Here is a 26,755-nt window from a genome sequence, read left to right on the forward strand (position 1 = left end):
GAACAGAGGAACAAACAGAGGAGGGGACGGACGAATCAGAGCAAAACAAAAGCATCTAACATTTCTGGGAGCTTCTGCAGGAGAGCTGGTGGGTGCGTTCAACTGAACGCCTCATTCGTGAAGCTTTTACTGAGACATAAAGGCTCCTTGAGGAAGCAAGGTTTTCTGAACAGTCTTCCATTTTGTTGAACTTTGCTTTGATACTCCGGTTCTGAGAAATAAACACTTTTATCCCCATTTTCAAGCGTTTATATAAACCTCGAGGTGAAACACTGTCACCTGTATGTGAGTTTTCAGCTGTTTGATCAAAAACTTAACTGCCATTACATGAGGGTGTGAAGGCCTGTATTGTACATGCAGACACAGAGGGCTGTGGAAGATGAAAAAAAGACTCAATAAGTGTCAATAAATGTATAAATAATAATAAACAATATAAATACAAGAATAAATAAATGATAAATAAATGTGGAACTAAATAGATTCATATATACATGAATGAGGAAAATGATGACTGAACAGGACATAAATAAATTAATATTCCTTTTTGTATTTCTATAACTACATTTATTTCTGTATTTCTGTGTCTGTATATTAATGAGGTCATGTATTTTTGCATTTTTTAATCACTTATTTATATATTTATTTACATATTTAATTATTTGATACTTGTCTTTTTTGTCCTCATTAGTGGCCCACTATTTATTTTTATTTTTTTCAGTAAGCTATGTTTTTCTGACGGCTACATTTAGCTGAAAGACAAATCTGTGGAGTTATATTCTTATTGTCTTAAAGCCCAAATATTATTTAAGGGCAGCAGTAATGTCAGTCTGAACACGTAGCAACCAGCTATCAGGACAGAGTCTCTCTTGGGGGCGGGGCATAATGACAGGTTTATGGTCTGTTTTATACACCTTCATTAAATAAAACAAACAGGAGAGGTAGTTAGACAAATATTCTCTTTTACTAACTGCACTTAACCAAAAGGTTTCTGTTTTGTTTTGTTTTTTTCAAATAAATTATCTAGAGAATATCCCAAAACATATTGCCCTGCTGCAGCAACTAAAGCACAAAACACACACAGAAGTGTTTTCTTGAAATTAGTGTGTATAGATGACGCTTGTGATGACACATGCTCAACCAGTTCCTTCATAATGAGTTTCAAAATATGAAGGCCCAAAAACCCATCATTTCTCAGAGGTTTCATAAATCCAACTGATCATTTCCTCTATTTAATCTACCGAAAAACAGCTATGACGACATTATTTAATTATTCAATTGTGTCTCCTTGTGTAAAATTGCAGTTTATTAATCTGTTTTTGTAGACCTTTAAAACAGACTCTTGCAAAAACAACAACACTGTGGGATGTCACAGGGGACCTGGCATCGTAAAGTTGGATACCACATACCTGCAATATGTCCAGTTTGAATCCAACTTTTTCCTCTTTAAAATATATATGAATTTAAAAAATGACAATTAAAACCAGCTTGAGACAACTCTGTTTTCAAAATGATCTGTTTATCATCAAGTTTTGGTAAAAAATACAAAACAGCCACATAGAAAAAAAGCATCCATATCTTCCTCAACGTTTCAATGTTAATTACATCTTACTTAAACCATCTTTAAATAGTAATATGAAAATGTTACACATCATTTGTCGCGGCTGCAGTGAGAGTTAACAATCGACTGTGTGTGTGTATGTTTAAAGATGCAGAGTGTAACCAAAGTGGTCCAACTGTAGATTGTTTTGTGTTTGCAGACATCAAATATTTACCAGTTACTGTTTATCAGGCAGTGCAACTGTTGTGTTGGTAATGCTTGTGGGTCTCGGCATAAACACACTGAAGGAAGCCTCCTTTTCACTATTTTCAGTTTGATCTATTCAAATAGGTGAGGCGATAAAAAAACTGTATTTTGTCATGCAGCTGTTTTTCCTTCCTCAGTGTGTCTGAAAACATTAATAGTTCAAAAAATAAAGATCACTCCCACCAAGATTATTTGAGGTTAGTTTGATGTTCAGTTCCAGATTTATATATATTTATTTGGGAACTTATTATTACTTTAAGTTTGATAGTCTGATCCAAATTGATTTATTTATGTATTGCTTTGACTTTATAAAAAAAAGAGTTTCACAAGTGGGTGTGTTGAGGTGATATTGGCCAATTAATCATCAATCAACTTCTTCCTGTTTTAAACTATTGTTATTATATCGGCCTTTAAATATCCATTATTGGTCAACCTCAAGTCAGATTTATTTATTTAAAAAAAAACTGTCTCAGGAAAAAAAAAAACAAATGTACTCTCTCAGTAATAACTGTGTTAAAACTCTTAACATTGGATGGTATCCATAAGCTGTTAGGTCGCATTTCCCATTTAAAATTTTAAATAATTACATATATACATAGTCTTTTTATAGCAAGAACATTTGAATTTAATTAAATTGAAGTGTAGAGGTTGAGAGTGCTTGCTGTGACAGCTCAAACCGTGTACTTGTCCTCCCCTTGCCTCTGTGCTTTGTGGTAGTGGGTGTAGCTGCTGTACAGCTCATTAAACACTTCTCTGACTCCCATCTGCAGTCCGGCTGTCAGAAACTTAATATCCTGCTCCATGCACAGGTCCAGTATCCGATAGATCCCCTCCGTTAGATGCAACTTGACATCTGGCCGCAGAGTAACCTGCAGAGGTAAATAAGAGGGCAGTTATGATGAAAAAGGAGACGTGAGCAGATGAGACAAAGGGTGAAAGGACCAGAATTTAAAATCTGATATCTATTTCATAAATCATATCTCTGTTTCACCATCAGTAGGCTCAGTTACACCAGACAGCAATGATCCTTCCAGTTTCTCTCTCTCTCTTTCTTACTCTCACACACACACACACATGCACACACACTCCAAGGCTTACACATTATGGAGATCACGTTTTTTCTTCTTCTTACTTGATTGCTAGCAACATGAAACTATGCGTCTACACACAGCCGGGGGGGACGCCCTGAGGGCAAACATATCAAGACACAAATTATAATATAAGTCTCACATCTAGCTTCATAACCATGACGAGAGTCAATTAGTGTGCCTTCAAAGGACAACGACGTCATCCATCCTGCCAAAATATGTGTTAATACAAATATTAAAAGCAGGACTACAAAGGGACGATGCTAATGATTGATTAATAACTCCTGTTTGAAACATCAAATATTCAACGAGGCATATGGAGCAGAGGCTCGGTTATAAAGAAATGGTCCATAAACCTCGATTTACACCCCCAGGGCCTCAGAGAGAAGGCCACCCTAAAGAGGATCAATGAAATATCATAACATTATTGCTGTTGTGCATATTTTAGAATAGGTAGATGTGGTATACTGTAACCAATTCACTTCAAAGTAATACTTTATTCTTTGGAATTAATTAAATCTAATCTACTTTATTTACGTTTTATTTGCAAAGGCACAATGAACATTAATCCACATTCAGACAAATGGAAATGCAACTGAGTTAGCTGAAAAGCTACTTTTTATCATTATTCCCTTTGCCTGATGTTACAGGCGTCCTAGAATAATAATTTAAATACGTTTTGGCCACTATTGCTCTGAACTGATCTGGAAAGTGGAAAGTAGAATTTTTTAAAACATGCTGAGGTTAAGATCTGAAAAAGTCCACACACTTTATAACTGTGTGACAGAAGCAATTAATCAATGCAATGCCAGCTTTACTCTCTTTCTCCAACAACACACAAATGTGCAAGTCCCCACACACACACACACACACACACACACACACACACACACACACACACACACACACACACACACACACACACACACACACAACAGACAGAAACATTACCTAAAGTGGGGTTTGGATGCAGTTTTGACTTGTTGCACTTGAGGGAAGTGGGAAAAGTTTCAGTTGTGTGTTACACTTTTTCAGTTCAAGTACCTGTTGGGCTTCAGAGTTCCCAGTATTTTTTAAACAATGCTGCACAACACTTTAACTGCACCACTAAGCCAACTAAATTTTGAAGTCATGAAGAAATAAGGGTTATTAGAGAGAAATTTGAGAAAAGGATGCACACATAAAAATGTAAACATACTTTACGTAATTTTCAAAAAGAGACAGAAACACATTTTGTGCTCTGTGAACACTGCAAAACAGGCCGAGATAAATTTAACAGTATCTGGTTATTTTCCCTCTTACTTCATGTCCTCACAGGTGTGAACACATCCATGACCTGATGGTCGGTACAGTTGGCTGGACAACATTCCTCCAACCTTTGACACACATCATTAAGGTGACAGTCACTCTGTGCTGGAGACTGAGCCTGTTAAATGATCTGAATAGACACATCGCTAAACTGACGACAGACTTCATGAAGAGAACAGCCCATTACAGGTTTTCAGCAAAGTTCTGTATCAAATATCATGTAGTGTAGTCTGCCAACGTTACATTTAATGCCGCACTGACTGTCCTGATACCTGGTGGTGTTATCATAATCGGATCTAGATTCTGTGAATTTTCTGGGGCTGAAAAATGAAGGCAACGCCTACGTGCCATAAACTGCAGTTCTTCTAATGGCCACTTGAGGCTGGCTCCAAGAGCAGGTCTGGTTGACTTGCGTACGTACACAGAGCTATGTGGAAACGAGGCAGTAAGACACAGATGTTGGTTATGAATTGTAAATTTGTATCCCTTTTACTATGTACCATTGTTACTTCATTTTAGGTTCCATCCCACAACTTCTTCTTGTTTTGTCGGTACTATTGTGACTGAAGACTACAGTTGAGTTTATGAGACATCTGTAGTCCCTTTTCATCTCTGAATGAAGCTACGCTTTGGGAAATTCAGGCCTGTGGTTTTGAGGAAGAACACACGAAAAAAAACAAAAAAAACCTGGTTCTGGTGCATCAATTCAGATCCCTTTCTCTTTATATTGTTTATCATGAGTCCGACAATGTTGTGGAAGCGCAATGCTAAATAAATTAGTGGAGTACTCTTTTAATTGGGGTTTCAACAGAATAACAAGTCAAACATGTTCAATATGAAAACGAATTCACAAAGTGCACCAGCATAGAAACTGTTTGTGTAACGGCAGCTCCACTCTGGTCCAATAACACCTGGCTGCTGCACAGAAAGTTCAGTTCAGGCAAAGAGCCATTAGAAACTGTTCTGACACAGAGACGGCTAAATTGCCTCTGACTTACAAAGAGGTCCATCTCTTTGAGAAGCCCCATTAAAAGCACAATAGAAATCCAATTTTAGGATTATTAGATGGCTCACACAGAGCTGAAAGGATCCCGAAACACCCCTTCCTCACTGTTCCTGTCTGTCTCTCTCTGTCTGTCTCTCTCTCTGTCTCCCTGCCTGTCTGGACGGGCACTCTCATGTCTTCCTCTCAATGTGTAACTGTGCTGGAAACTGCTGAGTCAGGTTGGCGTCATGTTAACTACAGTCTGGTAGCAGAGAGAGAGAGCCGCGTTCACAGACCAGACGTGACTCACTGCGCTGTGGGAACATCCAGCCTAAAGCTTCATTCCAGCGCGTGGAGTTACAGTAATCCCGGACCAGTTCACTCACATTTGTGCACATTTACAATCTGGCCAATGGAAAATACTTCCCCATCGCTGCGTCTGAGCGTCAGCATCTCCGTCACTCTGCTCGGCTGAATCTCGCCAGCTCAACGCACACCATGAGACAAACTGTGTTGGATCAAAGGATCAGCTGAGATCCTGCTGCCTCACTCATTTCATACATGTGTGCTTGTGTGTGTGTGTGTGTGTGTGTGTGTGTGTGTGTGTGTGTGTGTGTGTGTGTGTGTGTGTGTGTGTGTGTGTGTCACTCACAGCTGTGGAAAATCAGTGGGGATGACAGATGGGTTTGGATGAGGAAGCATGTTGACTTTGTAATATACTGTGACTACGTGTGTGTGTGTGTGTGTGTGTGTGTGTGTGTGTGTGTGTGTGTGTGTGTGTGTGTGTGTGTACCTTCTGCAGCTCCGTGACGTACTGAGCCACCATGAAGGCCGACAGCGTGGTGAAGCTCTCAGCGGTAGCAGCGATGTGAGAGTACATCCTCTCTATCAGTCTGGAGCACTGGGAGGTATACGTCACCGTCTGGGTGTTAGAAAAACAGTGTTTACATGTGATAAACATGAGTTTTGTTTATTTAGCTATAATCCTCAGGTACGCCTGAGGAACTACAGCCTGGACTTTGGGGTTTGGATGCAGTTTTGACTTGTTGCACTTGAGGGAAGTGGGAAAAGTTTCAGTTGTGTGTTACACTTTTTCAGTTCAAGTACCTGTTGGGCTTCAGAGTTCTCAGTATTTTTTAAAAAAATGCTGCACAACACTTTAACTGCACCACTAAGCCAACTTAATTTGGAAGTCATGAAGAAATAAGGGTTATTAGAGAGAAATTTGAGAAAAGGATGCACACATAAAAATGTAAACGTACTTTACGTAATTTTACGTAAGAGCAGACTTATTGGCTTATAAATAAAAGTGTAGAAATTTCTGCACCAGGGCTCTGCAGTTTGGGTACTGCTGCTGAGTGAATATCAGAAACTGCCAACAGTTTGTGTTTGGGTGTGACACCACCCACTAGCACTTCCAGTAAAAGGAAAAGGGCAGAGAGACAAATTTAAATTAAAACTTAATACAGCTTCAAACTGGCTTTCTAGTTCATTTATATGAATTTACATGGTGCGATTTGTTATTTTATCCGCTGTTAATTCTTTGTTTGGAATAACAGGGTTTCTACCATCACGTCTTCAGGACATATAATTATGTTTAACTCTCTCAATCTACTGTTTTTCATTGTGTACTTTAAAGAGACAACCATCAACAACCTGCTTTTCTGAGTGGATTAAATCAAATCATTATCTTCACAAAGAAAACGGTATAAATGTTTCTTTCCAAAACCAATATTTTCCTCTCCACACTCATTTATGGTACTATATAACCAGTCTTGTCTGGATTTGTGTGTTACCTGTGTCACTGTCTCCTCTCTGCCGACCCTCCTGCATGATGGACGCCACCAGACGATAGAAGACATTTAAGAATGACGGCGCTGCACTCAACATCACCTGTACACATGAAAAGTACAGTTATTAAGTATATTTAGACAGTAAACATTTGTATTAGAGTTAACTGATATTGTATATGTTTGGGAATCCCTAAAAAACTAGGTATTTCTCTGGGCTGATGCTTCACATCCTGCGTTACACAGAGTGTGAATGATGCACGTTCTCATCAACTCACATTGGTTTGTCTTTACACTTTTTTGGATGAAATAGCAACATTTTAACCTAAAAAGTTGCTCATTAGCCATATCTTTACCTTTACCATGAGATTATACCAACAAAAGACTTCATGCTAGGTGTAACTTCAAACAGAGATGATTTTTATTTTTTCTGTGATCACTGATTTACCTTTCTATACTTAAGAGTTTTGCTCCTTGTACTGCTGGCACGGCTGAAACTAGATTTCCCTGCAGATCTGAATTTAAATGACTTTCACCTGACTGCTGATAAATTCTCAAATTGATTATGATGTACAGCTAAACAGGGCTAAAATATATTGACATTTGGACTGACTAAATTATGTTCAATAACAGAAATCCACTCAGTATCTTGCATCACGCCCAATCCAAACAGGCTCACAAGGCAGACTATCAATTTCCATGTTTACAGGATTGAGAACAAACATATAAATTATAGAAAAACATGAATACTATGATTCTGCATGCCTTCATATTTGTATTTAGTGTGAATTATTCTGTCTAGTTTGCCTAATTTTGCAAGTTTTAGAGATAAAACTAGCACATACAGACTCAGTCCAATTTCTCATTTTGATCAAAGCAAAACAATTCAGGATTTTGTTCTGCATTCTAACAAAGGTGCTGGCAGGTTGTGACATAAATTATTAACACGCATTCATGGGCTGCAATGGTCACGAAGCTCCCCGAGGCATGCGCCGCTACGTCCTGCAAAACCACGCCAAGTTTTCAGCGAGTCTTTTATATGTTTAGACACTCAATGCCGCTGCTGCCCTGTATCAGCACTGCTGCCTGCTGTTTCAGCCCAACCTCCACCCTAAACACCCTCCCTCTGGCTCCGGCTCAAGTGTGAGACATTTAATCATCACTTAATATCTCATGTAAACATATCTGTGGGGAGTGGTGAGGCTGGAGTCTAGAGGCGAAACTCTAACTACGTTCTGCTGTTGAAATATACAAATTCAAATGTGAGTTGTCCGACTGTTTCTCCGCTCTTTAAATACTGTAAATCTACTCAATTGGTTTTGCAAAGCCAAAGAATCTGGTAGAAAAGCTAACTACTAGAGCACCTTGGTAACCGAATAGTTATAGTGCATACCACGTAACTGCAACATAACCAGTTTAATTCCAGCTGTGGGATCTTGCATGTCGTACCACCTGTTTCCAGTCTACTTTCATCAATCAATAAAAGGCAGAAAAAAGAGAAAAGCTAACCACTTTGTTCTATAAGCTCTACATTCATGTATATGAAGAGATTTATTCTTGAGGATATTCAAACGACTTTACAGTGTATGACTCCCACTCTGCCACACCAACGCCTCCATCTTTGCTGGAGCTGTTTGCGCCCTCGGGACTTTGATTAAAGGGAAATGTGTAGAAAATTGTGCATAAGACATGTAGAATATTCCCACTTAATGGAGTGGTACATCCAAAGCATTTTGCAGCATGAAGAATATAAATGTTTTATTGTCAGGGTGTGGCAGTGGGTCTTCCTAGATTTTAAGAAACTTATAGAAAAATTATAATGGAAATTAGGATGTAAGCAGTTGAGCAGAGAAATATTTTAATTTTGGATTAAACAGTCCTGTAATACCTGTCTATCACATCATTTTCACTGACTGAGTTGAAGCACAGCAACCATAAAGTTACAGTCCAAAAACTGACTGAGGTAAAAGTTGGATTCCCACAAGAGCTACGTTTGCATTTCTGTCCACACACCTCCCTCTGTTCTCTCCTCAGGCCTACAGTGGACTGAGGACGGATAAAGAGGGGGAGAGAGGGAGAGAGAATGTAAACGAGAGAGAGAGATGATGTCACCGGCTCTAATTGGAGCTCAGTAATGGTTTCCATCGACTTAAATCAGCTCCATGCCAACCACCACTGCATGCCAGCTCCCCTACCTCTCCTCCTTCCTCTCCGTCCTATCACACCTCCTCTCTCCAGCTCACTCCCCTCTTCTCTCCTTATTCCTATACTCACTCCTGAAACTTGCCTCGTGTGTCGCATTCAAATCACCTTCATCTTTTGTTCTGCTTCCCCCCTAATCTTTTTATCACGTTGTTTTTATTCCCCTCTCTTCCTCTATGAATGTACTCTCCTTTCCTCTCTTGCCTCCCCCCTCCCTCACTCCTCTTCTTCACTGCTGTCTTCTGTCCTCACAAACATCTGATATCAGTTAGCTGCGTTTGATTTAATGCAGCTGCCCCGTTTCAGTCGCTCTATGTCACCGTTTCTGTACTAAAAAAAAAAAAAAAAAAGTCAACATGTCAAAGAGCGAGCGACTAAAAAATTATCACATTAACACCATTATAACATGAACGCAGCACACACACCAAAATAAGAGGCTGCGTGTGGGCTGGAATGTGGATCCCCATTTAAAAGTTTTACATTTCTAGTAAAATGTCTCTCTATAGGGAAGCAATGTTCTTTCTTTGAAATTTTGGGTGCAATGCAAACACTTCCAGTAAAAGCTGAGAAATTGGACGTTATGAGGTTTTCGTGCAGCTGCAGGATGACTCTGGTGAGCTGCAATATCCTTTCTTTAAAAGCGACATTCCTCTGGGGCATCCTGTGGGCTCAGCTGCACAGTTTCAGGCACAAGACACAATTTTCTTTGAATCAGGGTTCACATTACAATATGGATATAGCCTTCTAAAGAGGTGATACTGTTTGATAATTGTCAACTTTTAGCAATTTAACCTTTAATTATTTTTTTTTGCTACAAAGACATCAGTCTGTCATTACATAATCTGTGTAGTACACAGAAAGGTGTTTGTTACTCAGCAAACCATCAACGATGTGAACAGCAGAAACACCTCTCAGTGTGATGCAGCAGAGTTTAACAGCATCAAGCTACAGCCTCCAAACTGACCATAAAGTTGAATCAATGCCTCTCTAAAACAGTTACAACAAAAACTGAACATTATAAATTTAATAGAGATAGGATTTATTGCAGTATTGTTGGATTACTAGACTTCATTAGTTTCAGCTACATGTACCTAATAAACTGACAACCGAGTGCAGAAATGTATCATAATTCCTTAACGTTCTCTCTGTAATACTTTAATAGTCTCATGGTTACATGATGCATATTTTATGTTTGTTTTTTTTCTTGCACACATTCACACATTTGTGCCAGAATAATTGGTTGCCATGTGTGTGATTACATGATATGTGCTCATAATATAAGGGTGACCTTGAATAGTCGCAGTCCTGGGAAAATGCAGTTATGAAACAAAGGATCACTCCATTCAGGCTACATGTGGGTGCAGAATGTCTGATGTAACGGAGAACTGCTTGGTTTCTACCAACATATCATAGCCTATTTTGACATGCATTTATTAATCAGAGCATTCACATAAAAATGAAGCATTCACAGAGCGCTAAACAGATTCTTTCTTTTTTAGAGAGATGACAGGAAAGTGGCATGAGAGAGCGTGAGGATGACATGCAGCAAAGGGCCGCCGGTCAGACTCAGACCCCGGGGACGAGGACATATAGCCTTTGAATATGAGTCTTGCGCTCTACCAACTGAGATAACCTGCACCCCACGCTCAACATTTTCTGATCTAATAAACAACTCTCAGTGAGGGGAGGATTAAAACAGCTGTTTCTCTCTGAGAGAAAGTCAAAAGTTTTGTTTACAACTACTGAGAGGGAATCAGGAACCTAACTAAGTGATGTGTTCTGTCTGTTTGTCTGTCTATCTATCCATCAATCTCCTCTGCTCCCTCTCAGTATTGTGGACAGTGCTACTGCTGCACCGACACACAGCACAAACCTACAGTGCACGAGCATCAACACTGGTAAATGGAATACATCCCATGATGAAATAAGCTCTAATGTCTTGTCAAGAAGACAAATTGTTTAATTAGCTGTTTCAGCTTTTTGTCTGGTGTGGAAAAAGATGGAAACTAATGTCACAAATGAGAATATGGATCAGTGAGCAAAAAGAAAATATGATACAATGACAAATCAGATTTGACGATGCAAATTTAGTCAGGGACACCGCTAGTTTATCTCTCACTCTGACTTATTTTTCTTTGAAAACATTACCACAACTTGTTGTAGAGGCCAAATTAAACCCCTTTAGCTAACCTGCTACACCTAACCTTTGACATTATTGCCATACAAATAAATTACTACATCCTTTTTAGATTCATTTCCAAGAGCCTCAAGTGGACAGCCGAGACACAACACTGTTCACACCTGTGCCTATCAAGCATCTCCAGCTGACCACTTGTGTTCACATTTTGTTAGTGTCCCGTCCACAGTTATTATGTCCACACTTTTGCTCGCTGCTCTATTGCATGCTCACTAATCAAATTAGTGGCTGTGTCATTGTGTCAGTGTAGCTGGTGACATCGCTGTCAGCAGAGTTTAACACGTGGACAAAACGATGGATGATCAACACGTCATCCAACTCGACATAAAAAGAGTGTTAGCATGCTGTAACGTAAACATCACCAAATCCTGCACTGATGATGTAGACCCTGCTAAGGACGCATCAGAATCCTTTAGTGTTAACACTGAAAAAGAAATGTTTCCCGGACCACCTCAGCAAGTGGTTTAAGTGATTGCATCGCAGTGCGTTTTAGTGGTCGTTTACATCTGTATTTAGTGCTGTCCACTTGTGATCAGATCACCCAAAATGCATGTTAATATTAGGTCTAAACAGGGCCCAAGTTTTTTGCAAATCCATTTACTCCCTCCATTAACCCTTTCCCCTTTGCCTCTTCATACCTGAGGATGACACTGGATGATGGCAAACAGCGCCTCATGAACAGCCAGGAACGCTGACTGGTAGACGGGTGGGGTCAAATGGTCGAGGGACACCGACTGGAGCGCACCGAGGACCACAATCACATGATGAGGGTTGGTGATGAGCCCCTCCCCCTGACGCAGCAGTGATGTCATCGACATCACCGTAGGAATGGTAAAGGGAAGAGTCAAAGAGACATCTTCAGTGGATGACTTTACCAAGAACTGCAACACAAAGAGAAACAAGTGGGAAAAGCACAGGCGTTACTGATTACATTAACAATGGGTCTGCTCTATTCAAGGAAGTTCAAAATGAAGAAGCTAAATGGAATTCAGCCGTCATTCATTTCATTATTCATACCTGTGCTTTTTCTGACAAGTCAACATGTACACGAAAACTCTCACAAGCCTCCAAGGAAAATGGTAAACACTTTAACGTATAGATTGATGGGGGTCTGCATTTAACAACAACAAAACTATATCAAAACTTTTTTTTACAAACTCACCGAAACTTCTGCAGTATAATCCAAGTCTCATTTATTCGGTCGTATGCTCAGTTCTTCTCAATCACATGGATTTTTACTAAAACCTTGCCGTATGAAACTGAACAGACAGTAAAAGAGACAGACTCTACTCCTAAGGTCTTTTTTATTGAAGATGCGTGTTTGGGAAGTACTGAGAATATGATCGGATATGACTTGGATTACACTGCACGAATTCAGTCGGTTTGTAAACAGATGTTTTGATATGGTTTCGCTGTTGTTGAAGCTGGTCCCCAATAAATCAATAACTTCACTAATTTCCATGGAGGCATACAAAAACGGTTTTCTTCATAGTTTCAAGGTCACACAACCAAATGATCGTTTTGTAGGTAAAGCAATCCTTTAAATTAAGATGATTTAAGACTAATGTCTCCCGAATAATCTAAAGACAGAAACAACAGAGCAGGCAGATGACAGACATATGGACACAGTAAGTGTAACTAACAGAGACAGAACAGCATGGATAGCATATTTAAGTGCTTTGTGTGTGTGTGTGTGTGTGTGTGTGTGTGTGTGTACAGTATGGTTAAGCAGATTGCTGTGTTGTCTGTCTGCTCCACCCAGCAGGCCCGACGAAAAAGTCATTGACCGAAAAGAGCCACAGTGAAAATTACAATGAGCGGAAATCAGCAGACGGCGACTGTCATTTGGCCGCTGAGTCACTCAAGACGGCTGTCACATGTAGCTCCAGCACACTGTCGCTAAAATAATTACTGATGTAAAGCCAGAGAACATACTGTAAAATACTCTCAGCGTGGTACTGTCCCCTGCCTGTCTCAACATTTCAGTAAAAGTCACTGAAAGAAGTCGTGCTTAGTGATTTTCCACTCATCTACACATGCAAGAAAAAGATTAGAAAAGATTTAATGACAGCTATTTCATTGGTGCTAAGGGATTCTTCTATCCAAATAAATGTGGCAAAGAACAAAGAAATGTTTGTTGATTTTCGAAGGAGGGTCCTCCCTGTGCCCCTGCACCAAGAGTGATTAAGAGTGAATCAGTGTCAGCAGTGCAGCAGTACAAGTATTTGGGCACTGTCCCACACAGGAAGATTAAATGTGATGCAGACGCTGTATGTAAAAACACAAATCATCGATGACTCTTTTTATAGAAGTTGGGAGGATTTAATGTGGACATGAGACTGATTAAACCTTTTATGTTTCTGATGTTGAGTCTGTTGTTTCTTTTTCTTTGATTTGCTGGTTTGGCAGCCTTTGTATATGTTGTTTTCACATATTCGTTTATTGAATTTATGAAACAAACATACAATTCCTATTGAACATAGAAGGCACACACACACACATGTTCAAGAGAAACATGTAAAAAAAAAACAACCATAAAGCTGAGCCATAAGATTACTGGTGCTTCAGTTAATGACCTTCAGCACCTCTGTGAAATGAGGGTCATCTCAAAGGACCCTCAGCATCCTTTATATGCTGAGTTCCAGATGCTTCCATCAGAGCTGTGGTGTTGTGTTTGTTTTTGTTTTTAACTATAACCTTGGATGTCATTTCATTTGGTCTTCTTTTTTCTATTTTCCATGATTCATGGTAACAGTGTAGGAAATATGAATCTTGTATTTTGTATTTTGTAATGTATAGATTTATGCTGGACTACTTTCTGTAAAGCAAGTCGCCCCTCGAGGACATTCAAGTTTTTTGAATCTTTGAACCTTGAAAAGTGGTGAGGTTCTTTTTTGGGGATAAAAGGCCTTTAGACAACATCACATCACAGACATATGCCACCACAATACTCTTCAGATCATTTTAGGTTAGAAGGCAGCTCCTCCTGTCAGGTCGGTAGAGAAACTGCAATCAAAAAATATTATGCTGTTTACCACTCCTGGGGCAAGATGCATAAAACTCTGTCTATATTCATGACTAAAACTGTGTGTACGCACAAAAATAAAGAAATGTGCATTCTTTTCACTGGTTTATAAACACGCACGTATGCCTGATACTGGTTTATAAATGTCAAATCACTGTAGCGCTGGCTGCACATGCACAAGCCTCTTCTCCACTCCTACAGTTCACCATAAACTGATGTAGAAATGCAGTTAAAAATCACTTTGCATATCGATAATTGTGCCGACTGCGCCATTAATTAGACCAGTCAATGAGAAATACGAAAAAGAACAAGTGTAGTTTCATCAAATGTGTTGCATCAGCAAGATTCTCCAACATTTGATATTTGTAATGACCATACCGCAAATATAGTAATTGTGCCAAAAAAATCATCATTGTGGTAAAATCTCAATCATTGTTACTGTTCAACGTCCAAAGGCTGATCAATAATTCACTCGCAGCGCTCATGTTGTACCAAATGTTCACCAAATCCTTTAACGACTCAGGATCAAACTAAACAATCATTGACAAGGGAGATGATGGCTCATATGTAAATGTGAATTCTTTTTTAAGGTAAATTAAAAAAAAAGAATGATGGAATTCACTGATGAATAAATTAAAATCAAATTTATAAATGCATCTTTGAAATTTTCCAGAACCCTGTGTAGCCTGCAAAAATAATAACACCCATAATACCAGTCTCTTGGCTTGTAACAAATCTCCCCCTTATCATATAACCCTCAGCTATCTCCACTAAAGCCTGCTATGAAGAATACATGAGGTACGCACGTTATTACTTTATAAACATAAGCTTATCTGTGGTGAAGTGTACGCATGCACGCTTTTTGTACATACACATCGTTCATAAATCTGGCCACTGACGTTTGGACATATTCAAACACTTTGAACAAAAACATATGCAGTACAAGGCCTGATATGATGGCAACTGCAAAATGACTAAACTGACCAGAACAACACATCCTCACATCAAAATTCACAAAACTTTGTTCAAGTGCACGTATGTGTGCACATCTGTCTATAAATAACATATGCCTATGTGTGTGTGCCCACTGAAGTAAATTCTCTTATTGCAACATATGACTCAGCATATGACTCAACGTGTGTGTGTGTGTGTGTGTGTGTGTGTGTGTGTGTTTGTTTTTGTTTCTTACCACCATAGCAGATAGAATCTGTGGTGCAATGAGCCACAGAGCTTTAGAGCACGGCTCAGGTATCTGACAACAGGAAAGCAGCTTAATGATGATTACTGCAGATAGCACCTCCTGCAGAACAGTAAAGGAGGAGGGAGGGTGAGAAAACAGTTCATTTGCTAGATATTTAATATCACAGCAAAAATGATACACGGTGGAGAAAAAAAGAAATAGAAACACCCTATAATTATGTAAGACAGCTCTTTCTGTAAAACATTACAATAACATCCCAGAAAAAAATGATATTGGACAAAATTTAAACAGTTTCTGAGATATTTAAACATTAAACAACAAAGGTATCCAAGTTATCAGGATGGAGCCTAGCTTCTGCTTCTGTATTTGGAGTCGCTCTACAAAACGTAAAGGTTAGTCAGGCAAAAAAAAAATGATCTTGATCATGATCATCTCCTTTACCTAGACGACTTTTACTGCTTAAATGAAAGGAAAAAAATTCCTCCAACGTTTAAGCGATGGATTAAAGACCTTATAAGCATCTGACTTTCCTTATTATACATAATTTACCTCATTTTTGTAATTTTCTACTCATTTTGAAATTTGCTATTGTTTCTGTGCTAATTTTTTTGTCTGTTAAATTTTGTAAATCTCATATTTTATTTTGTGTCTGACCTACTATCATGGTCACATTTAATTTCTTAATATATACCTGTAATTGTCTGTGTGACTGTTGTTCTGTTTGCTGAATGGTATAGTGGGGATAGGGCTCTATTGGAGCAGAAACACTCAGAGTGGGGGCACATACTGTATTTTATTCTAATAATATCCTTGCTAAACTGTATTTGTATAACTTTAAATGCTAAAAAAAGATCTTGAGCATTACGGATTGAGCCTCACCCTGTAGTTTCCTGCCCTCAGCTTGCCCGTGTCCAGTCTCTCTCTGATCAGCAACAGCAGCAGGTTGAACCGACCCATCGTACTTTTCTCCAGCAGGTGGCGCAGCAGCTCCTGCACAGCTGGCTCCAGCTCATAAACATCATCTGCAGAAAGCCAAGAGGCTGAAATCAAAGAGAAAGTGTGACTCCATCCAGTCAAATCGACAATTAAGTGTGTTAGGCTCTAAATGAAATTGTCAGAGAGATATTAATTCATCCATAACATTTCTGGGAGGACACAGGGGACACATCCTCATTGATATTTTAAAAATGTGCATTTTCTCCCCAAATTTAAAAATGAAAGCAGCTTGTATAAGGACTTGTATTTTGACAAAATGTAAGATATTTACACCATAAATTGATGCAGAAACAGCACAAATTATTACTCAAGAATGCAAAAAAAATTTAAATGTTTGATGTTCAAAATGTTCAGGTGTCTTTTCTGTTTCACGTGTCCCCCCTCCAATATGACCTTGACTTCAACTATGTGCTAATTTTTTGAGTCTGCAGTGACGTTGCATTGGCCTGCATTATATAGAGTCTTGTTTCTAATGCTTTTCCCACCCTAGTTTTAATAAAGGGGGGCAAAATCTTTCAATATAAAGTATACAATTACCCTGATGTCAAACTTTTAGATGTAATGCCAAAAATAGATTCCATGTGAAGATTTGTTGTTTGATCTGCTTTGATTTTATGTCAATTATTACGTCACCTCTATAAAAAGAAAAAAAAAAAACCTCTCCAAATAGACTACACAAGCACTAACTTACTGAAACAGGAGAAACCGCTTGCATGGAATAAACTAAATACAATCACTCTTAAGCTCGTGTCAGTGTGTGCAATATGCAGATGTAATTAATGAAAGACAAACACTGACTGATTGCACGGGCGCATGACATGTTTGTTCTCCATGAGTTTACCTGTCAGCAGTGTGTGCACACACTGCAGAATTTGCATGTACAGCTGATCCAGCTTCTCTCCGCTCTTTGTCTCCTGACCTTGCTCCTCCACTGTCTCTCCTCTCGTCTTCTCTGCTGCTTTGTAGAAAGCGGACAGGAAATGGAGAGAGGAAACTAGGAAGTCCATCGGCCTGTGGGCACAAATTATTTCTTTGAGGATCTGTTGGCAGAAGCCGTGATAGAGGCTCATATGACTGAGGGTGAGCCGGGTGTCATTCTGCTCATCCTCCATTGGCAGCGAGGACAGTTCACACTGCAGCATGACAGTAACAACTTCTACTACGAAGGCTTGACCGAGGACGCTGGCTGGCTGGATGGCTGATTGACTGACAGTCTGGGGCTTTAGGACGGACTCAACAGCTGCTCCCAATGAGGCTGTCGTTCTTGTGAGCATCTGAGTCAGAGTTTGATCCATTGGTTTACTCCTTCCCAAGTTAGAGGTCATCACCTGGGAAAACGAGGTCAGCGATGCCAGCAGGAGATGAACAGACGAAATGGTCGCTCCTGCTGGACTAGGTGCCATTTCCTTACTGGTAAGATAGGAGGCAAACTGGTCTAGGTTGAGTCGAACGCTGCTGTTTCTGCTTATAATCAACTGGACCAGGGTTCTGATGAATCCCTGCACCGCTTTGATTAAATCCATCCAATCAGAGCTGCTTGTGGTTTGAAATCCTCCAATGTTACTACTCTGAAGTAGGGAGGACACACAGGCCTGCAGCAGAGTGCCACCATGGATGAGCTTCAAAACACTTTGGAAATTTTTACCCTCCAGGAGACAAGTCAAAATCCTGAGCAGTTTCACCTGGAAGATAGCATCACCTCCGGACTCAGGAGCCGTCTGCTCTGACTGACCGGAGGTGGAGGTGAGCATGAAGAGGAGGAGGAGGAAAGTAGAGGAGAGATCTTCTGAGTTCATCCCATCTGGGTTTAGGTTTGTTATGATTTGGAGTAGGTTTACCAGCTCCTTGCTTTGCGTGACAGTCAGCAACAAAGACGCCTCTCCAGTCTTTGAAGATGCCAATATATCCTCAACTATAGTCTCTTTTTTCACAAGTGTGGACAGAGGCTGGCTGGCATCTCCATTCTCCTGAAGCTTCAGGAGCGTAGCACACACCTTGGTTGCGTGAGCTGCCTTGAGGACACCAACAATCCTTTGTGTGATGGAACAAACTGTGGCAGAGAACAGCGAAGGCAACTCAGCGAGAACGGCGCTTTGAAGAAGTTGTGAAGATATGAGAGAGACAGTCAGACAGCCGGGCAGCCGGTCCTTTCCTGCGTCGTTCTGTCTGCTGAGGACTGAACTGACAAGTACATCTGCTATGCTGCCCATGTCTTCTCCGCTCAGGTAGGGAGCTATCAAAGGCAGATTGGATGTGACAAGATACCAGTGTGCTACAAGGTATGAGCTGGCGTTCACACTCGATATCTGCCCGTCCCATACCTGCTCTCCATCCAGACGCAACTCTGATTTAGCTAAAATAAACTGGGCTGCTCTGTTCAGCAGTCCTGGGGTGCTGCGGTCAGAAAGTAAAGTCGGATCTAACAAAACATTCTTCATCTGTTGCAAAGTGAGGAGTTTGAGCAGCAAACAGCTCATGGGCCTGCAGGATGGTTGCAAAGATGCTGGAACGATCTCACCAGAGAGGAGTCTTTCCATTTGGATGAGGACTGGAGCAAGATCTTCAGTCTGACTGGCAGCTGCTGTTTGGGTCAAGTCAAGAGATGTGTATTTGCTGCAGTGGATATTAAAAAGCGTGTCGACTTCCACCCAGGTGTATCTGAGGAGGAGAGCGGCCTCCTGGGTCTTCTGCTCCCACAGCGCTCCTATTTTAGTCTCTGAAACCTTCTCTGACTCTTTGTGGTCCACATTCTTTTTGCCTTTCTTTGAGGTCTTTTGAACTGAGCTTGCTTTTACAGCTTTCTTCTCTGCTGACAGGTGCAGTAACTCCTTGACTACCTTTTGCATCTCCTCCATCAGGCCCTGACTCTGCCTAAGTATAGGAAGAGGAGAGGCATTATCTAAAGTCTTCACACTAAACATAACAACATGAAGCAGTTGGCTGAGGGAGAACAGCTTCCAAGATGCATCTTCTTTTTCTTGGTGCACCTTTATTTTTTTATTCCCCCCATCAATCTCCATCCTCTCTGCCTCTCTTTCCTCCTGCACCAGGTCAGGTAGTATATATCTCCTGATGCTGTCCAACACCAACGAGCAGATCTCTAGGCTCTGAGAAGTGGGAGCATCAAGAAGACAAGTGCTGAGGGAGGCGGAGACGCCCTCAGACAGCAGAGGAGGTCGGAGTTTGTCCAGTGCGGGCTGACAGATCACAGCCAGGAGCTCAGAGAAGAGGCGAGGCAGCTGACGGAGCTTAGTGTACGTCTGGAGGAGACTGCACACCATCAGCTGTTGGGAAACAAACATCTTGTCTCAGTCAAACATATTTTAAATTCTGCATGCGCACATATTAATTTCTCACCGTTTTGTGTGAGTAAATCACACAATGAGGGTTTAAGTTTTCCATAACTTTTGCCTTTATATATTTTTTCGCATTTCCACGGCTTTATTTAAGTAGTTTAAAATAGTTAGGCCTCTATAGCAAAATAGCCATTTAATGTTTAAAATTTAAGACCAATTTTCTGATAACCAATACTGAAGGACAATTTTGTTTACCCAAATGTTTACTGTAAGCAAAAAAGTTTGATTACCTACATCAAATGTAGAAAACAAAACAAAGCAAAAAAAGCTTTTTAGAATGGAACACATGGAAGACTACGGACATATTAAATTATCATAAAAGTCTCTACTGATTTGCAAAAAGAAGTGAGAAATATCTGGCATTTTTGGCTGTTTTTTGTGTTTCTCAATCTGCATGTGAGATTCCACGACTTGGATTGCCTTAATGAGAATTTTAGAAACAAATTTATTAAGATTTTTTTTAATATGTTACCAATTATTTTACAATTTAAGAAATGTAGAAAACTCTTCATAAAATCCCACTTCCCATGTCAGAGAATTTTTAAGACTTTTGTAAGGACAATTTAAGTCCATTCAATACCAATCAGGGCCTTATTTTTATCAGATTAATGAAATCAATGCCTTTTAGGACTTTAAAAGGATTCAAGTGAAACCTGGTTAATTGCAAAATTATTTTCACTGGGAAAAAAAATCATTTGTTTTTAATTTTATAACTTTTCCAGGAATGTCATGACCCTGAGAACATAGATTAGGATTTAAATCCAGACCTGTCTGGCCCGTTGCACTCGAGCTTCCATGCATTCAGAGTTAATCCAGGCAGAAGAACACAGCTGGTCCAGGTCCGGTTCAAGAATCAGATGGTTGAGACTCAACAGCACCTTTAAACAGCGGTACCATGCTGGGATGCTGAAGGGCAAGACAGAAAAAGTTTTCACTGTATGACCAACAAAAAGGTTACAAGAAAAGTCCAGACTAAAGACAATAAAAATACATCAAGGAGTGTTTTTTTTACTGTTTACCTTGGCTGGGCCTGGTTGAAGAGCATTTGTACCAGAGCTCTGTAAAATTTGAGTTGGACCTCTTTGTGTCTGATCCTGTCTGCTGCTACATTATAAATATCAGCGGACAGAGCCTGGCTGAGCAGGGCCTCCACAGCCAGCAGAGCCAGGCTCCAGCTCTGTGGGGAACTGAGGGAGGCTGGAGGAGACTTCTGCCCACACGACTCTGGCTGGTCCGCTTTGGCAGGTGAAAGCGAGTGTCCATCGAGACAGATGTCCAAGGCCGGGACCAGTCTGGAGAGGAAATAGAAACACAGCATCCTGTGCGGCTCCTCACTTTCGCCTCTCCCTTTTGCGTAGCTTTCCAGAAAGAACTTGAACAGCAGAGACAGCGTGTTTGACCTCACAGTGTAGTGCAGGCCCGGCTCACAGTAGCCCTGAGCATTCAGTTTGGAGAGTATGGCACTGACTGGCTTCAAGGGGCCTTTCGCCCCCCCAGGACCACGTTTCCCAGACTCCTCTTTGGATGGAAGGAGCTCCTCCTTGTAGGACGTCAGATGCTCAGAGGGGAAGAGAGCCAACTGAAGGATGGAGTCGATCTTGGTGCGGATGTCTCTCGACAGCTGCTGACGGAGGCACAGATGAGAGGGGGCGAATTCCCCTGAGGTCAGCAGGTGTCTGAGCAGCACTAACGGCTGGATGAGCTGGTTGGTTACCATGGTAAAGACTCTGTTAGGATTGGCTTGTTGTCGTTGAACTGACAAATAACACGACAGCACCTGAAGCAACACCTCAAACAGTTTAGCTGCATGATTGTTTTCCTTTAGCTTCAGAGAGGATTTCTCAGCATCTAACCCTGGCTGATCGGGCTCAGTCTGTGAACCGTCCGCAGCTTCAGTCGGCTGAGTTTGTAAACACTCCGTCATCACCTCATCCTGACATGCGACAGCCTCATTCAGGAGGGGTTTTGGCTGTTGTAACTCCCGGCTGGCCAGTGAGCAGAGCTTTGCCAGGAGATCGACCATGAGTTCATACTTGGTGGTGAAGACAGATGAGAGCGCAGGAGAAGAGAGAAGGCCCTGACACACACTCAGTATGGTGGACACACACACCGGAGACTTAGAGCCGGCACATGCACACTCTTGGAGACGGTCAAGCAGCAGCTGGAGGCAAACAGAGAAAAGAGGTGTCGGTAAAACCTTCATTTATCAATGTCACGCTCTTTGTATAGTATCAATGTGTTACAGCCAAAGCACATGTCCACCATGCAATTATAGAGCAGACAATCACTACAAAATAATTCCAAAAACAGTGTTGTTGCATTACAAACTTCACAATAAATTTGCAGTGGTGGTCTTATTAACCCTTTCAAACCTGTGAAAACTGCCTTGAACACGGGGAAGAGGCAAAAAGCAACCTAACAAGAAATGGCCCACAGATTTGCAAGAAATTAGTAAAAAAAATTACAAGTAAATTACCTGAAACAAGAAAAAAAAAGTGGAAAATGCATTTTACATTTTTTTCTTCCTTTTTTACTGTAACATAACTTAAATATATAACTAAGAAAATTAATTTTTGATAATATTTAATAACCCCCCAATTTATTTTCAGATCATTTCCCTGTAACTTTTCACTATTTTTTTTGCAGTTTGTCTGACATTTCTTGCCAGAGTGCTCATTGTGTTTTTCCCCTTGTTTTTAAAAGAAATCATACCAGTTTTCTCAGGTTTCAGAGGTTTAAGCTCGTGTAAAGGCATCTGACAGCAGCACAAGAAAAAGTAATGAAGCGCCAGGTTTTAAAGGGTTAAAGTCTTGCCAGTAGACCTGAGCCATGTTGAGCCTCAGGCTGACGGTCTTGCCCTGCTTGAGAAGCGAATGGAGCTTGCGGCTGTGAAGCAGATCGTCAAGGTAACACCAGAGTCCTTCCAGAACATTCTGTGAAAACTCCACTTTCTGACTGTAGCGGCCCGTCAGCGCGTGAGTGCACCAGTCCAACAGCACCTACAGTGGAACGAAGGGTCAATGCATGTACAAATAGATGGTAAACATTTATATGCTGCTTTTAAATGTATTTAAACAAACAATCTTTTCACAGCTATCCCAGAAATTACACTGAATGTTTCACAAACTTGTCAAATGAAACATTCAACAAGTTAGGACTGTGCAAATCCTTAATTTAGGCTCAAAACTTCAACATGCAGTAATCCACGTCTGTGAAGTGACTCTAAAAATCCATCCAAAAGAATTCCTTTATGCAAAACTTTACTAAAATCAATATAAAAATGAAAAGAAAAGGTGTTGGACAAACGATATCTACAGGTAATCCCCATTAAAGGTCCAGCGTGTAGGATTTAGGGGAATATGTTTCCATTAGTGTATAATCACCTGATAATAAAAACCGTTGTGTTTTTGTGACGTTAAAATGAGACGTTTATATCTACATAAGGAGCAAGTCCTCCTCCATGGTGACCGCCATGTTTCTAAAGCAGCCAAGAATAAACAAATCAAACACTGTCTCCAGATCTGGCCATTCACAACGGAAAAACACTGATTATTAAAATGTGCAACTTCTTTATACAATGTTTTTGTTTGTTTGAATGACCCAATCGTTTTGTTTTGGAGAGGAGGAGACGTCTGCAGATAATTCAACTCCAGAGAAAAAAAAATCTTAAGCTATCAGAGAAAAAAGGTGAGCACAAATTTACAGGTGCTCTTTGCAGACAGGCTAAACTGTGGGGGAGAGACGCTGGTTTGTCCTGAAAAATGAACACTGAAGGAATCCCAGCCGGGAGTTCATGCTTGGCAGACGAGAGAAGTTTCAGCTGGTTGTAATCTGTAATCCTCAACACTAGATGCCGCTAAATCCTGCATACTTCTCCTTTAAATGATCAACAAGGCTATTGTCCGTAATGATGCAGTCAGTAGCATTGGTCTTTATATAAAATACATTCTTGATTGAGGTCCAAAAATTACACTTAATCACCTCAGAAGAATAAAATATAAATAAAAAATACAGCAGGGACTTCTCATTACTGAATGAGCATATAGTGAAGTGACTGCTCTTCTCTTCATCTGTTACCTGTTCCTTGTTGGGCAGCAGACACTGAGCGGAGATCCAAGCAAAACGTGCGAGCTTTAACTTGTCCTCCCAGGGAGTCTGAGGACTCTTCAACTTCAGATGGATACCCGAGTAGATGGCAGCCATCGCTGCAGCCGGTGCTCCTTCTGCACAGGTCTGCAGAGAGAGGATGGAGGAGTCAGGGTCAGCGGGAGGGAACATAGGTGCAGTGGTTGTAAGTATACAGTTCATTAACAGTGATAAACTATGAGTTTTGGGTAAGATTAGGAAAGAGGATAAGGAAATCTATATTTATATTACAATAACATTAAAATGTATGTGCAGACACCAACCCACCAAGGAAAATAAAAATCCACCTCCACAGACACATACTAGACTGGACTGGACTAGGTTTTGTTAATCACACACTGGGGATATTCACATGTTACAGCTGCTCAAGAGTCAGAGACAAGAGGGAAAAAAAATGCCATAAAGAAATAAAAATATTGCAAAAATACAAATAACATAATATCAAGAAATAGTATTAAAAAATCTGTATCCACCATATAGACCTGTCACTTATACAAATACTGTATGTTGGTTGATTGCTGCACTGGATAACTGAAGTACACACATGGCATGTAGTTTATTTACTGTCAAATATAAAAATATAGCCTATAAATATTACTGCAGATAATAATTGCACGGCATGTTACACAGAAATAAACATTGAAAAAGACACACATAACATATTAAAGTCTGAAGAAATAGATCGTTGTGAAAGGTGGTCATCAGGCAGTTTTTTTAGGCAGAGCAGCCAAAAACACCCAGATGTGTGACTTATTTTAGATATAAATATTTCTGCTTCTGCTTTTAATAACTTGCGGCCCTTAGCCCAACATATACGACCAGATCTTACAAACACCTATTTTCAACAAGATATTGGTAAAAAGTTCAAGGCAAAGGTAAATGGGTTTTTTTTTTCTCATTTTCAGGTCTGTTCAAGTCTGTCTGACACAGCTAGCGTCAGCGAGCTACACAGCATGTTCGAGCTACAGTCAGAATATTCGCTAACACGGAGCTGCGTCTCGTCCGCACGCAAGCAAAACATCACTGAGTTTTAATGTTCATTATTTAAGAGTAGTTACGCACACTCGTGCGAGCTTAGTTTGTTGCACTTACGACGTTTCAATCTGCACGTGTCTCCTGTTTTCAGACGTCGGTGAACTTTCAACTTTCACCCTGCCGGACAGACAGAAACAATCGAGACACGATTAAATCAACTGACCAGCGCCAAATACTCGCGTTTCGCCTTCTCTCACCACAGATCCTGGTAGAAATAATTACATTTAACCGATTTTTTTTCCTATTTATTATAAATTAGGTTAATTTCGAAATAAAATAATGTGTAGTATGTCAAAAAAGATTTGTAGATTATTTTTATTTTATAAATTGTATTTTGTTTTAGCAAATATTCCTTATAACCATATTCTTATGAACAAACGTATGCCTGTATGAACTAAATATAAACAACATAACATTACATTTCTTTGGACCTTTTCAAAACTCATTCACAAAACGACGCTGAAGTTAGTTTATGATTCGAAGCTTCCCATTCAGTAGATGTGGGTGAAGTTTTTAATGGAAATGTAATTTACTTTGCTTAATGATCGATCCTCGGTTTCTCTTACTGTGGTGAAAGCATGTCAGACATTTTAGGTAAAGTCTAACAGCTGCCTGAAACTTTTTTAAAACTTTTATTCTGTTTGCAAAAAATGCAAAAAGGGAGATTTCGCTGCGTTTTCACATGTTGACCACATTACCAGGTACAGATCAAATACCACTATTCAGTAAGTAAAATCTGAAATAGATTATTCCAGAAAAGTGAGGGACAATTTATAACACATTTGTGGAACCTTCATTGTAGTTGTAAAAATGCAGTAAATAAATGTTGATTTCATTTCATTTTTTTTTTTTTTAAATTGACCCGATTAGACCAGGTCCAGATCAAAAACTACTATACTTAAACAGGTCAAATCTGACCTAGATTATCCCAGGGAGGCTACATAAATATTAGATTTGTGAAACCTTTAATCTAGTTGTGAAAGAGACCTAGTTAAATGTGGTCCACAAGTGACAAATTCAGTGAAATCCCACTTTTTTACACTTTTACAAACTCCCTTAAGGTTTCACAAATTTTTAAGTAAGTTTAAGACAGCTTTTTGTTTTAATTGAGAGGCCTTTTTTAATTCTTTAAATGCACAACAGAGTATAATAAAAATCCAGTGAGCAACTAAACATATACAAACAAATAATTTTGAATTAGACTTTAAAAAAATAATATAAGACATACAAATATTAAATGTCTCGATAATGTTTTCATTAGTTGAATCAGTGAGTGGTTTTATATAGGGCCTAAGGTTCAATGTCCTTAAAAAAAAACAATAATATTAGGCATTTGTTGTTAAACTTATATTTATGTGTGGAGTACTTTACTAAACTTAATTAATTAAGGAAAATGTTTTGTCTCCTTTTCTTAAATAGTTGAGAAAGCCACACCACATTTTCCCCCAAAATAATGTAAAATCTTTACAAATATGGTCGATGGTGAATCAGCAAATGTCCTAGCAGAATTCCTTGTCGTGAGGACAATGCCAAAAAAGTTGTAAAACAGTGTTAATCACAAAAAAAGAGCAGTTTGTGTTTACGTCTTGTTTATATTCAGGACGCTTGGACCTCATTCACAC

At 39.8% G+C, this 26,755-nt stretch overlaps 1 protein-coding gene across 1 annotated transcript; it reads right to left on the minus strand.

Annotated features, from left to right (window-relative positions):
* Window positions 1–1,495: 1,495 nt before the first annotated feature.
* urb2 (URB2 ribosome biogenesis homolog) lies at window positions 1,496–25,243 on the minus strand. Its single transcript, XM_042497479.1, is given in 13 exon segments — window positions 1,496–2,673; window positions 5,979–6,089; window positions 6,091–6,107; window positions 6,982–7,078; window positions 12,013–12,255; window positions 15,589–15,699; window positions 16,480–16,640; window positions 17,438–19,880; window positions 20,720–20,858; window positions 20,972–22,113; window positions 22,775–22,951; window positions 24,030–24,185; window positions 25,191–25,243. Coding segments are annotated over 12 exon segments (4,965 nt in total). The 5' UTR covers window positions 24,156–24,185; window positions 25,191–25,243; the 3' UTR covers window positions 1,496–2,475.
* Window positions 25,244–26,755: the final 1,512 nt, after the last annotated feature.

The sequence above is a fragment of the Plectropomus leopardus genome, chromosome 1 (assembly GCF_008729295.1).
Source record: "Plectropomus leopardus isolate mb chromosome 1, YSFRI_Pleo_2.0, whole genome shotgun sequence".
Taxonomy (NCBI): Eukaryota; Metazoa; Chordata; class Actinopteri; order Perciformes; family Serranidae; genus Plectropomus; species Plectropomus leopardus.